General features: G+C 52.2%; 5 protein-coding genes across 5 annotated transcripts; 3 read left to right on the top strand and 2 right to left on the bottom strand.

Moving 5' to 3' along the window:
• Window positions 1-133: 133 nt before the first annotated feature.
• BO94DRAFT_628480 (uncharacterized protein) lies at window positions 134-2,018 on the top strand (the record flags this gene model as incomplete). Its single annotated transcript, XM_025617486.1, has 4 exons — window positions 134-940; window positions 1,011-1,131; window positions 1,192-1,478; window positions 1,542-2,018. The coding sequence occupies 4 exons, from the start codon at window positions 134-136 to the stop codon at window positions 2,016-2,018; spliced, it is 1,692 nt and encodes a 563-aa protein (XP_025462479.1).
• Window positions 2,019-2,229: 211 nt separating this feature from the next.
• Window positions 2,230-3,145, top strand: BO94DRAFT_579143 (uncharacterized protein). The gene has a single exon (XM_025615249.1). The coding sequence runs from the start codon at window positions 2,404-2,406 to the stop codon at window positions 3,133-3,135; it is 732 nt and encodes a 243-aa protein (XP_025462478.1). The 5' UTR covers window positions 2,230-2,403; the 3' UTR covers window positions 3,136-3,145.
• Window positions 3,146-5,766: 2,621 nt separating this feature from the next.
• On the bottom strand, window positions 5,767-7,187 carry BO94DRAFT_560745 (putative plasma membrane protein Pth11-like; the record flags this gene model as incomplete). The annotated part of the gene is made up of 6 exons (XM_025614179.1): window positions 5,767-6,145; window positions 6,200-6,292; window positions 6,346-6,680; window positions 6,767-6,819; window positions 6,881-6,907; window positions 7,055-7,187. The coding sequence occupies 6 exons, from the start codon at window positions 7,185-7,187 to the stop codon at window positions 5,767-5,769; spliced, it is 1,020 nt and encodes a 339-aa protein (XP_025462477.1).
• Window positions 7,188-7,800: 613 nt separating this feature from the next.
• BO94DRAFT_425761 (cytochrome P450) lies at window positions 7,801-9,250 on the bottom strand (the record flags this gene model as incomplete). The annotated part of the gene is made up of 2 exons (XM_025607440.1): window positions 7,801-8,100; window positions 8,156-9,250. Coding segments are annotated over 2 exons (1,395 nt in total), but the record flags the coding sequence as incomplete, so codon positions are not given.
• A 577-nt stretch (window positions 9,251-9,827) lies between these two features.
• BO94DRAFT_502828 (MFS transporter) lies at window positions 9,828-11,874 on the top strand. The gene is made up of 5 exons (XM_025609460.1): window positions 9,828-10,084; window positions 10,137-10,282; window positions 10,348-10,658; window positions 10,715-11,290; window positions 11,367-11,874. Exons 1-5 carry the CDS (start codon window positions 9,918-9,920, stop codon window positions 11,619-11,621), a joined length of 1,455 nt encoding a protein of 484 aa, XP_025462475.1. The 5' UTR covers window positions 9,828-9,917; the 3' UTR covers window positions 11,622-11,874.
• Window positions 11,875-12,548: the final 674 nt, after the last annotated feature.

Raw genomic sequence — 12,548 nt, 5'->3', positions numbered from 1 at the left:
TTTCTTCGTTTTAATACGACCGAGGTATAAAGGCTGTAGAGCGGCATCGCCTGTTGTTGCCCACATTATTCCATCTTACCAGTGCCAATCGTCTTCCAACCGTGCGCGACTTGTGAGAGACCCCCAAGCGACAATGCAGCTAGAAGGAAACTCCGTTCGCCAACTCGCCAGAAGCCTGCTGGAGCGGCTGGTAGACGCTCATGATCCCCGCTACGGCTTTGGGACAATGACCTGCGCCATCTACGACACCGCTTGGCTATCCATGATACCCAGGACAGAGCAAGGTTTGACCGAGTGGCTCTTCCCCAAATGCTTCTTCTTTTTACTGGACAAGCAGCAGCCGGATGGAGGATGGGAGGCAACGGCTTCGCCCATTGATGGCATTTTGAACACCGCCGCCGGGTTATTGTCCCTATGCAAGCACCGCGAAACACTGTACCAAATCAGCATGTCCGAGCACGATCTGAATGAGCGGATCTCATTGGGGCGCAAGGCCTTGCTGGCCTTGCTTCGTGAATGGGAAATCTATGAAACGCTGCATGTTGGGTTCGAGATCCTGGTCCCTGCTCTTCTGGACTCGCTCGAGGCGTACGACATGGAATTTCAGTTCCGCGGCCGGGAGGCTCTGTACAATATCAGGGACGTCAAACTGTCAATGATCGACCTCCAGAGCCTTGAAGATAGAACCAAGCCCTCGCACTCTATTCTGCATTGTCTTGAGGCTCTGTACGGACATATAAATTTCGACAAGCTTGCTCACCACAAGGTTTGTGGTAGCCTGATGGCATCTCCCTCGGCCACAGCCGCATATCTCATCCATACTTCAAGCTGGGATGGGGAGTCTGAGGCCTATCTGCGTCATGTACTTGAGCATGGGGAGGGAAGGGGCGATGGCAGTGTCCCCAGCGCTTTTCCATCCACTATTTTCGAGCTAACTTGGGTCAGTCTATCCCCAGCCTCCAAAGGCCCTGTGCCTGTTTTTCTCCGTTAAGCAAGCTCACCCATGATAGGTACTATCGACCTTGGCAGCAGCAGGGTTGTCCGAGATTCAACTACGGGGGGAAGCACTCACTAGGGCGTTGAACATGATTAAGGATGAGTTTCATGCTCAGCTTGGCTTGATGGGTTTTGGTGAGCTACAGATCGGTCCCCTCTCCTCCCAGAAGGCATGCTGACCCATCACCAATAAAGCTCCTCAAATTCAGCCGGACGCGGATGACACTGCGAAGGGGATCACCTGTTTAAACATGCTGGGGGTGCCCGCATCGGCATCGGGGCTTGTGAAAAGCTTCGGGCAAGGCAAATGGTTCAAGACTTACTCGGAAGAGCGAAACTCTAGCATCAGCACAAATTGCAATGCTCTGGTGGCTCTACTTTCGGATAATATCCATATCCAGTTTTATAGTCCTGTTATAGCGAAAGTCACGCGACATCTCTGTGAGACATGGTTTCAGTCAATTAGTATTCAGGATAAATGGGTGAGAGCAACCTGGTTAGTCATCTTCAATGGAGGTATGGGTGCTGACTATCCTTTATCATAGAATATTTCTTCATACTACACCATCATGCTGCTCGCACAGGCATTATCGCGGGTTTCTGAGAGGTGGAGGTGCGGGGAGCTCTCGTCTCCTGACGATCACGAACTCTACGAGGAACAGGCCCCTCTCGTGCTCTTTCAGATTCTTATACATATCCTCCAGGGGCAAGACACTGGGGGCTCATGGGACGGTTCCATGGAGGTGACCGCATATTCTATTCTAGCCATTGAAGCTTTCAAAGGCACGGCACATGCACAACTGTTGGACAAGCAGATCCATGATGCACTGCGTGGAGGAAGGTCATTCCTGGTTCGACGATTCAGGGTGCAACAGCACCCAGAAATGCTCTGGATTGAAAAGGTTACCTACGGGTCCAGTGCTATCTCGGAAGCATATGTCCTTGCTGCTTTACACTCCTCCTCTATGGTGTACTACCGAGCCACCACGCCCGAACCCCCGCAACTTGGGGCAATGCCCTAGCTATGAGGAAGGTATATGAAAAACTCCCCTTACTGGAGGAAGCCCCAAAATGGCTGTTGTCTGCCTGCTTGGTCGAAGGAGCCTTGATTATACCACAACTGAAACGGAAGTGCGAGCAGATCCTTGGCTGCCCGCAAGCGAGCGGAAAGCACCTAAGCTATATTCCATTTACCTGGACAATGGCTACCAGATTGACGGGCTCTCACCTGGACCACAACGTGCAGCTGGATATGATGACCCTATCTGCCCTGTACTACAGCTTGGATTACTATATGGAAGTCATGATCGGATCTCGACCTGAAGACGAACGACGATCAGTCCGGGTAGCGTGATTGCGGATTTTCAGCACATCCAAAGATATGGCCGCCTCCCCGACCGTCCATCCATGGAAGATATGCTACGCCGGATTGTTTCATATGTTTGGGACCATCCGAAGGTCCAATTGGCTTCTACTGCGGACAAGAAGCAGCTATTGGTTGACCTTCGCCTGTTCTTCCTGTCCCACCTGGACCAGCTAGATGACAACGAGCAGCTGCAAAAGGACCGTACCTGTACACAACCTCATGCATCATATCTCACCTTGAGCGCAAAGCCTCGTCACTCATCCTTATTCAACTGGATTCAAATGACGTCCGGCCACCATACTGGCGGTGCTGCCGCGCTATCCTTTCTACTGTGCCTTGCCGCAGCCGGGAACAATGCTCTCCCATCCCCACGAGCTCGATATATCGGCGAAAAACTTTCACAAAGTTTAAGAGGCCTGGCTCGGATCCAGAATGATTATGGGTCGATCGACCGCGATCAACAGGAGTGCAATCTGAACAGCATCGACTTCCTGGATTGCCCATTTCGAGAAGACGGGCCGGATGAGGCCCCAAGGAAGCGGAGGAGGACGGAATCTACAGGTGTAGTTGGATCTTCTTCCCCCAGGAGCGATCTATTAGACCTTGCGCAGCACGAAAGGCAATCTATTGACCGGCTTCTTCAGGAAGACCTTCCCAAACTACTGGACCCCCGTGTGTTGGGGGCAATGCGGACATTTACTGCTGGCGTGGAGATGTATGGGCAGATGTACATTCTCAGGGACCATACACCTCGAAATACGGAGAAGGTCTAATTGGAAGCTGGCAGCATTATCAATTTGGCCTAGGAATTTATGTTTGCGTGTCTTCGGCCACTCTTGATGTCAATAACACGTAGCTGGGTTGTTGTACTTGAGCTACTATGGACTTCCCCTTTTTTAGACTTTTCTCTGATCGGTAATTAATCCTGGCTTGACTTTAGTGTGAATAGCCCAACCAGACAGCTGTTGTGTGGAACCACTCATACATATGTTTAACTTCGTTGCTACGTACTGTTATCCGGCGTGGTCATAAGTACAAGAAAACTCATTGATCTATCGCGTCTTTCTCTAAGGAGGGGCGGGGCGCCCTTCAGGTCTGCTACACTACTCGTACGTCTCGACAAACGAGCCATTCATCCCCCGCGGCAGACGCAGACATAGTAGTGGGGATCAAGACCAGCAAGGGACAAAAAAAAACAGCCAAGACATCGCTTGCGGCTTGGTGCTCGCTATATTTAATACCATGTGTACCAGACTGGTGTCGGGATGATTTTGCAAACCCCCCCCCCCCCCCCCCTAAAACATATAATTACGTTGTTCACTGAAACCATTACATCTTCGGTACACGGCTAGCCCTGCTCTGATAGGCGACGGCGGTCACTGCCCCCATCTGTTCAGCCTTGTCGATACCGGGGGCGGGGAAAATGGGGCGTGTATGGCATGTGCGGTGTGGTGCCATGCTGTGCTGCTATCCTGGTCGGTTTGCTGAGTTATGCCGAGTAATGGTCACTGGAGTGAAATAGGTGGGACAGGGTGTTCACGGGATAATTTTACTCACGACCCATTCAGCGATGTGCATGGCCGGCCTCTCATGAACGAGGCTCCGGTCACACCCGTATCACCCTGGGCTTAGATACCGAAGAAGTTGGAAGTGGGGACTGCCCAACCTATCCGGTACTACCTACTGGGTCCAGGGCAAACAAGCTCTCAGGGATCCTCCGAAAGGGCCCCCGCCTGTTTCCCCCCCACCGGCCAACAACTTCGTTGGTCAATAGTCAGCAGTGCCATGCCCTTAACCGGGCTTATCATGTCGTCGAAATTTCCCCGGGGCTGATGCTGCAGTCGCACTTTTTATTTTTTTTTGAAGGCGGGCAGTGTAGTGTGTTTGTGGGAGAAGTTGGTGCCGCCCCCCGAGCGAGAAGATTGAATCTTCTTAGTGATTGGCGCTGGGAGGTGACAGCACAGCTATCCGCCCCTATTTGGGCCGCCTTATACCTCTTTGCCCGCAGCTATATATATGGCTCTTGTAGAAGATTCCTAGGTCTTCAACATCTCCTGCGCTGGGGCTGAGGCGCTGGTTGTGCCAGGCAGTTGGTTCATTTACTGATGGTTTGATTACAGCATTCCTGGCGTGAGGCTCTTGAGTGCTCGAGGGCCAATGAGGGCATACACAACGCGATATTCAAGCCCGCACAGATTCATCCGTTGCTCATTTGACTCTGTCTTCCTTCCTTCTGATCCAGCTGATCATCATAACTACCAACATAAGTTCCTCAAAGATCGTTTCAGTGGGGAATCATTAAATCCCTCATATGACAAGCCCCGTGGAATGTGGTTGCTTGCCAAATCCATGATCCCTTGCATAATAACTTGTGTTCCGTCCATGCGCGCAGCCGTGTCTCGCCGCTCGCACCAGCAGTTGTACAGTTGTCATGGAAGTGGTAGTTGTAGGATGGGTTGTTCGTCCCGGCGTGCAGGGGGTGGAAGACTGAGGTCTTCAAGCATGTCAGACCTGGTTCTTGATTTATGGCAGCTGAAGAAATGCAGCAAACCTATGTGGTGTCTCACACCCTGTTGGATTGGCTAGCTTCACGCAGCGATGTCACCCTCGGGGCTGAGGAGACATGCGTGTGTGTTTGAGTCTCGAGGCACGAAGAATCAATCTCGTGGTCATGTCATGTCACGTCAGACATTAGTGCTGGCGATCCCTTACGCACAAGGCGAAGCCGAGAATGTCACGATGCAAGGTGAGCCATTGGGCGAAGACAGGGCATATTGTTTGATTGTGCCGGGATAAAGTGGAAGACTTGACCACAGCGTCTAGCCAAATAGGCCCATCCTGTCGATCATCACCGGTGCCGGTCAGAAGCCGATTACCGGCCCCTTGGTTGCTGGGCGTACCTTGGGGGCGAAAGATATGCAGATGACTGGTCCCTGTCTCCGCCCCCTAGTCTGCTCTGACACAGTTCCTTCACGTCTTGGGCTTGCAGAAATAATTGCATATGACGGCCAATTCTTCTGGTTCATGCTCTTATCCGATTGACTCAGCTGGCTAGAGTCCGCAGTTGTGGATGCAAGATGCATCCCAGGGGTACAGTGCGATGACCGCAGTTACCGCGTTGAATGTGGCTGTTTCTGCTCGCGACGGTTGGTATGTAGACGAGGTTCTCACGGCTGGCATGACTAAATAGGTAGGGCTTTTGTTACGCATGACCTTCTACTCGTATGCTGGAGAATACGGGACGATAGTAAACATCCAGTTGATGACGCTGTAGTACATAATACGGAAAGGAAACGAACAACTACCTAATCCATAAAAACACAATGAGTTTGAAAGCCTCCCGTTGTACTCCGTAGATGAGCCGGTACCATTCACGACAGAGAGGTGGGGAAGTGCCCATTTACCTATCGGTTGCCACTCCACTGTTGTTCGATCAAAGTCTCCCGCCAAATTCCATGCTGACCGGGAGGAAGCACTGTTCCTGTCCCCGCCGCCGTCTCTGGGGTGGCTTTCGGCTGCACCAACTTGATATGGTCCTCGGACCCAGCCTCCGTCACTCTTCGACACTGACCGAATAATGATGATTCACTTGGGCCGTCGTAGGCAGGGTGATTGATATGGCCGGTCCTCCGTGAGCTGTGCGAGCTCGCCCTTGATACAAGAAACCGGCTACGCAAGGACCGAAAGCTGGTGAGCCACCAAGACTCCTTCTTCTTATTCTGGAACAAGGCGGCCAGAAGAGGGAGACAGGTGCAGATGATACCAATGTCCACTTCCACGGTGCTGTCATGATAATCAATCAGTCGCGATCGAGCTGAATGTGGTGGAAGAACACACTTGACAATATAGATCGGTAGCAACGACCAAGTACTATCGGAAATATCCAAATGAAATCTGTAAATGCAGCCCAGAAAGCTCATAACGACGGCTCTAGAGAAACAGATCAGCAAAGAAGATCGGGAGGCCAGAGACTCAACTCTCACAAAAGACCAGTCATGAAAACGCCAGCCACCTTCCATTTCTTGGCGAGACTGAGGTGCAGTTGCGCGATGGCAAATAACGGCAGACAGATGATGTACACATCTGACACAACCCCGGTAGCTGCAACGGCATATGTTACCTTCACGAGGCCAGTTTCGTTGATAAAGATATAGAGGAACAAGACGATGGTGTAGAAGACGGTGCAGAAGATGATTCCAGCCCAGATGCCCAGCTTGACGGGACGATTAAGCGAGAAGATTCGGAGGTAGAGCAGTAACAGGGTGAGCTTAGTGAAGTAGATGGCTGGTGCGGTGAGGATGGCAGAGGGAGTCCCATACTTTGCAGTTGCGCGTTCGATCGTCAGAAGACTGAGTATCACTTCCACTCGGGACTGCCCCGGAATCTCACCTGCACAAACCTGACCATGTCTACCATACTGACATCCCACGCATGTGTCCCGAGCCCAACAGTTCCCTCTGTAGATGCGACTGGGTCAGCAAACCACCTACCACCTTTGACATGCCATGGCCAGCGAACCTTTGATAACCACGCCCGTGTAGGCGGCTTGAGAAAACTGGAATCCGAGAGAGTAAGCCGACACAAAAGCACCATGTCCTGGGAATTGTGGACGAACCAAGGCAAGCATAACCGTCACTGCACAGCCTCGTCAGCAAAGACAGGCCAGGAAATAATCACTCAGACATAACATACGATCATCCCACCACGGCTTTCGTGTCACTACGAAGCGAACGTAGAGCCGCAGGATGACAAAAATGGCCACGATGGTCGTGGAGATGCCCGCGACAATGTAATATTCGTAGGCGCGGTTGATCGGCTTTTCCATCTGTCTCACCGGATGGAGCCTGGCTGAGATGGTAACAAGGCCGTCTATGCGAGATATCACACCCATAGTGAATACTAGCAGGCAAAAGGATTGATTTTGACAACAGCAAGAACAACAACAACAGATCGTCCGTCGATATTCACCGGGGGGGATACATTGAACCCAGCGGGGTGAGAGGTCGGAAAGGTTATATAAGGTGCAATGGAGATGGAATGGCCACCCGCCCGGATGGCGCGCCTCGCGAGAAGACAACCCTGCCATCTTGGCATATGGCCTCAATTCTTCGGTTTGGTTACTCGAAAAGTAGATAGGGAGATAGTAGTACCAGTAGCCCGTAGCGGACTGGCCCTTCTGACTGCAGCATGCAAGGCATGATTGGCCCCTCCCATGGTCAACCTGCCTTTGGTCGGTGCTTCCTCGGGACTTTGGCTTGTGGTTACAGAGGCGCAGTAGCCGCTATGGCTGCACTGAGTATCCCGGAATATCTAGTACTGACTGAAATATCTTTCTTGAAACGGGCTGAGAGCGATGGTGCTATACAGGACTACATACACCCTCTCATGCTAGGTACCTAGGACCGGTTCCCACCTTGGTTTGCCGCCCCCACAGCCTTAATTCGAACCAAAAACGGTTCTTTATGCCAGAGAAAGTACGATTTCTGATCGTGCCATCTCAAGTCGTGCTCCATCTCCAGATCGAAATCGTAGATGACGCGTGCTAGCACCAGACGAAGCTCCGCCCGTGCCAGATTCTGGCCCAAGCAGCTCCGCCCACCTACTGCGAAAGGACGGAAAATAGATCTGGCTTCTTCTGAACCGTCCCCTCCAATCCATCTTTCTGGCAGGAACTCGTAGGGCGATTCGAAATTTGTTTCCGAAAAGTAAGCAGCATATTGCGGGATCCCGACGAGGGTCTACAGTTGTTAACTGAGTGCGTGCTCGTACGGGGGATTTTCTTTGGAGACATACATTACCAGGAACAAAGTGACCACCGATAACCTTACCTTCCTGGGGAACGATGCGGCTAATGGAGGCAGGAACGGGATGACAAAAACGGAGACCTTCCTTGATGACCGCGCACAAATAGGGCATTGCAGCCGTGGAGGCTATGGTCAGGTCACTCGCATTTGAGACAGATCGGACCTCCTCCTTCAGGCGTGCCAGGGCTTGAGGATGATGACAAAGAACGTTCGTGATACCGGCCAGCGCGGTGGCGGTTGTTTCGCTCCCAGCAACGATTAAAAAGGTGAAGGTACCGACTAGCGTCTCCGTGGTCAGGATGTCCTCCCCTTTGTTAGCTGCCGAGAAATAAGTCGCAACAATATCGTCCAGCTTCTGGAGGTCCTCGCGTTCGAGACGGCGCTGAACCTTGTCGCGGGACATGGCAAGAAACGAGCGTTTGAGTCGACGAAGAGAAGGTGGAGCAAGTAGAGGCAACAATCGGTCGAGTGGAGGCCAGAAGCGAAGGCAAGCATTGAAAGATGAATATGTAAGATGACTGGAAATCATTTTTGTCCAAGGGTGAGTTGTTGTGTCTTCCAGCTGATCGAACGATTCGCTGAAAGTGAGTGCTCCCGTTACGTCGAACGAAAACCAGTTGAACCATTCCACGATGTTAATAATCTTTCCATCCTGTGCCACCTCATGTAGCTTGTTTACTAATGTGGTCACGTACGCCTGAATGACGGGCTCTTGGTTGGCCAGGGCCTGCTCGGAAAAGGCATGCGCAAGCGTTTTCCGGACCTGAGTGTGCTCCTCACCGATGCTGTCAAAAAAGCTGTGGAAATCTTGGGACATAAAGACATCATTTTTAGGTAAGCCCTTGTTCTTGTTGAATTTGGTGTAGATATCTTCCCAAGCCGCGCCATCGATGAAGGACAGCTCGTTTGGTGCCACACGCACAACCGGTCCATATAAATCATGGAAGGATTTGATTTGCATATGCAGATTTCCCCTGAAAAGCGAGGTCATGAAGAAAAGCCGGGTAAACCCCCATGTTCTTGGTCCAGGAAAGCGAGCCAGGGGATGGAAATACGCGTTGTAGATGGAGCGCCCTAGGATATACTGCAGACGGTCAGCTGTCGCTTCAGCTCTGCGAAGAATAACAGATAAACTATTTTGTACCAGAACAGCAATCGCGAGCCATAGCAACGGCGACCGGAGATCGGCAACAGTCAGCATGTTGGATGAGTGTCCTATGAGACTTTCTCAGGGGGGATTGGTGGCAGTGGACGGATGCTCGCCCAGGTTATAACTGAGTCGTGGGAGGCGCAGCTGGCGATCTCCTGTCCAACCTATGACATTTCCAGTTCGCCCAATGGCTGAGTCGCGACCCATGCAATGGCAGCTGTGATCAGGCACATCGCCTCCGGCTCACCCGAACGCAGGCCCAATGATAATGATACCGCTGGATACCAGATGATACCACCACATATGATATGACCGTATTGATGTTCCGTGTTCTGAAAATAACCACTGCGGCCGCTACACAACAGCTGCATGACAGCTGCACAACACGAATAATATAGGGGGCCAGCCGCGCCACTTGGCAGCCAGGAGCTGTCATGCCATTCCATTCCCCGAAGCTCGCCCTACTCGTGATCTGCGACCAGTACTCTGTCCGGAGTACCAGGGCTCAGGTCCCATCCTCTGGGTGGAGTATAAACCAACAAGCAACGGCACCTGCGGTTTCGGAATCAAACCCCTCTATTAACCATCATCCGCATCCTCCATGGCCGCCCCTGAGAAACAATCCAACGATTCCCTGACTCATTCGTTGTCGGGTGACCCTGACCTGGTGAATTTCGACGGCCTTGGAGACCCTGCTAAGGCTATCCACTGGCCACTACGGCGCAAGTGGTCCATCATGTTGATGCTTTCCATTATGTCCTTCATTATGTGAGTGCCTACGCTGTTGGAAAGGGTTGCCACAAAGCTGACGAAGCTACAGGCCATTAGCGTCTTCAATGCTCGCCCCTGCCGTCCCAGAATGTCTTGCAGACTTCCGTTCCACCAGCTCCATCCTAGGATCTTTGGTGGTTTCCATATATCTTCTTGGAGGCGCCGCGGGGCCGCTAGTAATAGCTCCACTATCTGGTATACTCCTTTGCTTGGTTATTGCGAAACCATCTGTCTTTGCACTGACTTCGGTATCTCCACAGAGATCTACGGACGCTCTATCATCTACCATGTCACAAATGCCCTGTACATCGTCTTCAGTATTGCGTGTGCCCTGAGTACGAATCTGAACATGTTGATCGGGTTCCGATTCCTCGCCGGAGTTGCTAGTGCCGCAGTTATGACGGTTGGGGGAGGAACGGTGGCCGACCTTTTTATCCAAGAAGAGCGCGGTCGGGCTCTTGCGATTTGGACTCTGGGCGCATTGCTAGGTCCCGTTCTCGGGCCCGTGATAGGGTCTTTTTTATCGGCAGCCAAGGGTTGGAGGTGGGTGTTTTGGTTCCTAGCAATTGTGGTAACACTCTCACTCATTCCGTTGGCCCCCAGCCACCTGACTTACTTACCCTCTAGTCTGGTGGCATGTCCGGCGTGTTCTTCATCTTTCTGCGTGAGACCTCCTCAGTCATCATTCTCAGACGCAAGGCTGCTCGGCTCCGCAAGGAAACTGGCAAATCTGCCCTTAGGTCCCACCTCGACGTCGGCACTTCCCCAGGCGCCGCCTTGAAGGCTGCTGTTATTCGCCCCCTAAAGCTCGTCCTTTTCTCCCCCATCGTTGCCGCCATGGCCACTGTCACTGCCATCATCTACGGTTATCTATACATCCTGTTTACAACCTTCACCATGGTCTACAAAGATATCTATGGGTTCTCCTCGGATACGGTCGGGCTGATCTATCTTGGTCTCGGCGTTGGCATGTTCCTCGGCCTTTTTGCATTCGGAGCTCTGTCGGACTTTGTGATCAAGAGAGAAGCAGCGCGACACGATGGCGAGATGAAGCCGGAGTACCGCCTGCCGCCCATGATCTTGGGCGGAATTTGTCTCCCGGTGGGCTTGTTTGTCTACGGCTGGACGGCAAAGAGCCATGTCTTTTGGTTTATACCTATTCTAGGGACCGCCATCTTTGGGTTCGGTTTTATCGTTTTCTTCGTAAGAACTCCTTAGTCTTGTGTCCGGTTTCAGCTTGCCAAAGAACCATTGGACTGACCTTCTGTCATGTTAACAGATGCCAACACAAGCTTACCTAGTTGACGCCTTCGCCCACAATGCTGCCTCAGCTCTCGCTGCTGGGGCAGTCCTGCGTTCTCTAGGTGGCGCTTTGCTACCCCTGGCCGGAGTTCCCATGTATGATAAGCTCGGGCTTGGATGGGGGAACACACTACTTGGCCTTATCGCCATCGCCACCATCCCTCTTCCATTTTTCCTTCTGAGATATGGGGAGCGTATCAGGACTTCTCCACGATTCCAAGTCCGGCTGTAGCCCATTCAGGAATAGACCCCCTTGCTCTGTGTTGGATAGACTAGCGCTGTTGTTCGAACGCTCACGTCACGGTGTATTTCTTCTCCCAGCCCTTGGCTACATTTTGATTTCATCCAGGGTGGTGTTGGTTCTTGTAACCAATGTGAGGGCAGGGCCTCAGTTTGGATCATTTGTGAAGTGCTGAGCAACACTACGTGCTTATCTACTTGCTCCTCGGGTTGCTTTCCAAGAATACCCGCTGCCTGTCTTTCTCTCGGGTGGGTATACTCGTGTAGGAATAGACTTGCTTCCGCAGCTCCCATCCATCCATCCACCTCACAATCGCCTTTTTCCTTCAAGTCAACGGTATCTCCATATGCCGAGGAACTCTCCTCGCGCCTGGGTAAATCCGGTAAACAACGGCAGAAACAGTAGAGGGCCAGATCCAAGACCGGCTGCCTCACTTGCAGGTACGAGACCCTTGTTTCCCGGGTGGCGAAGGCAATGGTAATAGCCGGCTGCGTAGAATCCGGTGAATTCAATGTGATGAGTCCAGGCCGAGGTTGGTACTAGAAACTAGTCCTGTCTACCTAGATTTGCTCCCGTTCCTAATCTCCCAGGCCAAGAAATATCCACCAACGCCTGGAATACCTGCAGTTATCGGGAATGCACCTCGACGGGCCGGAAGTGCGACGGCTACGAAGCCCCGGGCAACAGGCGGACAAAAGCCACACTGGCTCACACACAGAGCTTGGTGCAGGTGCTGTCGGCCTGGGATCTCGTTGGGCATAGTCTAATGGAGAATACGTATTTCAACTACCTCCGCATGGTAACCATACCAAATCTGGCGGGTTTGTTTGGCTCGGGGATCTGGTCCTATCGGTTACCCCAGGCCTCACATCGATACCCGGATTTGTGGCATGCGATGGCCGCGCTAGCGTCTTTACA

This window comes from Aspergillus sclerotioniger, assembly GCF_003184525.1.
Source record: "Aspergillus sclerotioniger CBS 115572 chromosome Unknown BO94scaffold_41, whole genome shotgun sequence".
In the NCBI taxonomy this organism is placed as follows: domain Eukaryota; kingdom Fungi; phylum Ascomycota; class Eurotiomycetes; order Eurotiales; family Aspergillaceae; genus Aspergillus; species Aspergillus sclerotioniger.
Note: the sequence above shows the minus strand (reverse complement) of the source record. Positions and strands in the feature narration are given on the sequence as shown.

What these genes read in the sequence shown, in the direction of transcription:
- BO94DRAFT_579143 (XM_025615249.1), top strand. Translation starts at nt 2,404, where the DNA reads ATGGAAGATATGCTACGCCGGATTGTTTCATATGTTTGGGACCATCCG.
- BO94DRAFT_502828 (XM_025609460.1), top strand. Translation starts at nt 9,918, where the DNA reads ATGGCCGCCCCTGAGAAACAATCCAACGATTCCCTGACTCATTCGTTG. An exon ending in TCCATTATGTCCTTCATTAT is followed by an intron (nt 10,085 to 10,136) that starts GTGAGTGCCTAC and finishes ACGAAGCTACAG; the next exon opens with GCCATTAGCGTCTTCAATGC. An exon ending in TCGGTTTTATCGTTTTCTTC is followed by an intron (nt 11,291 to 11,366) that starts GTAAGAACTCCT and finishes TCATGTTAACAG; the next exon opens with ATGCCAACACAAGCTTACCT.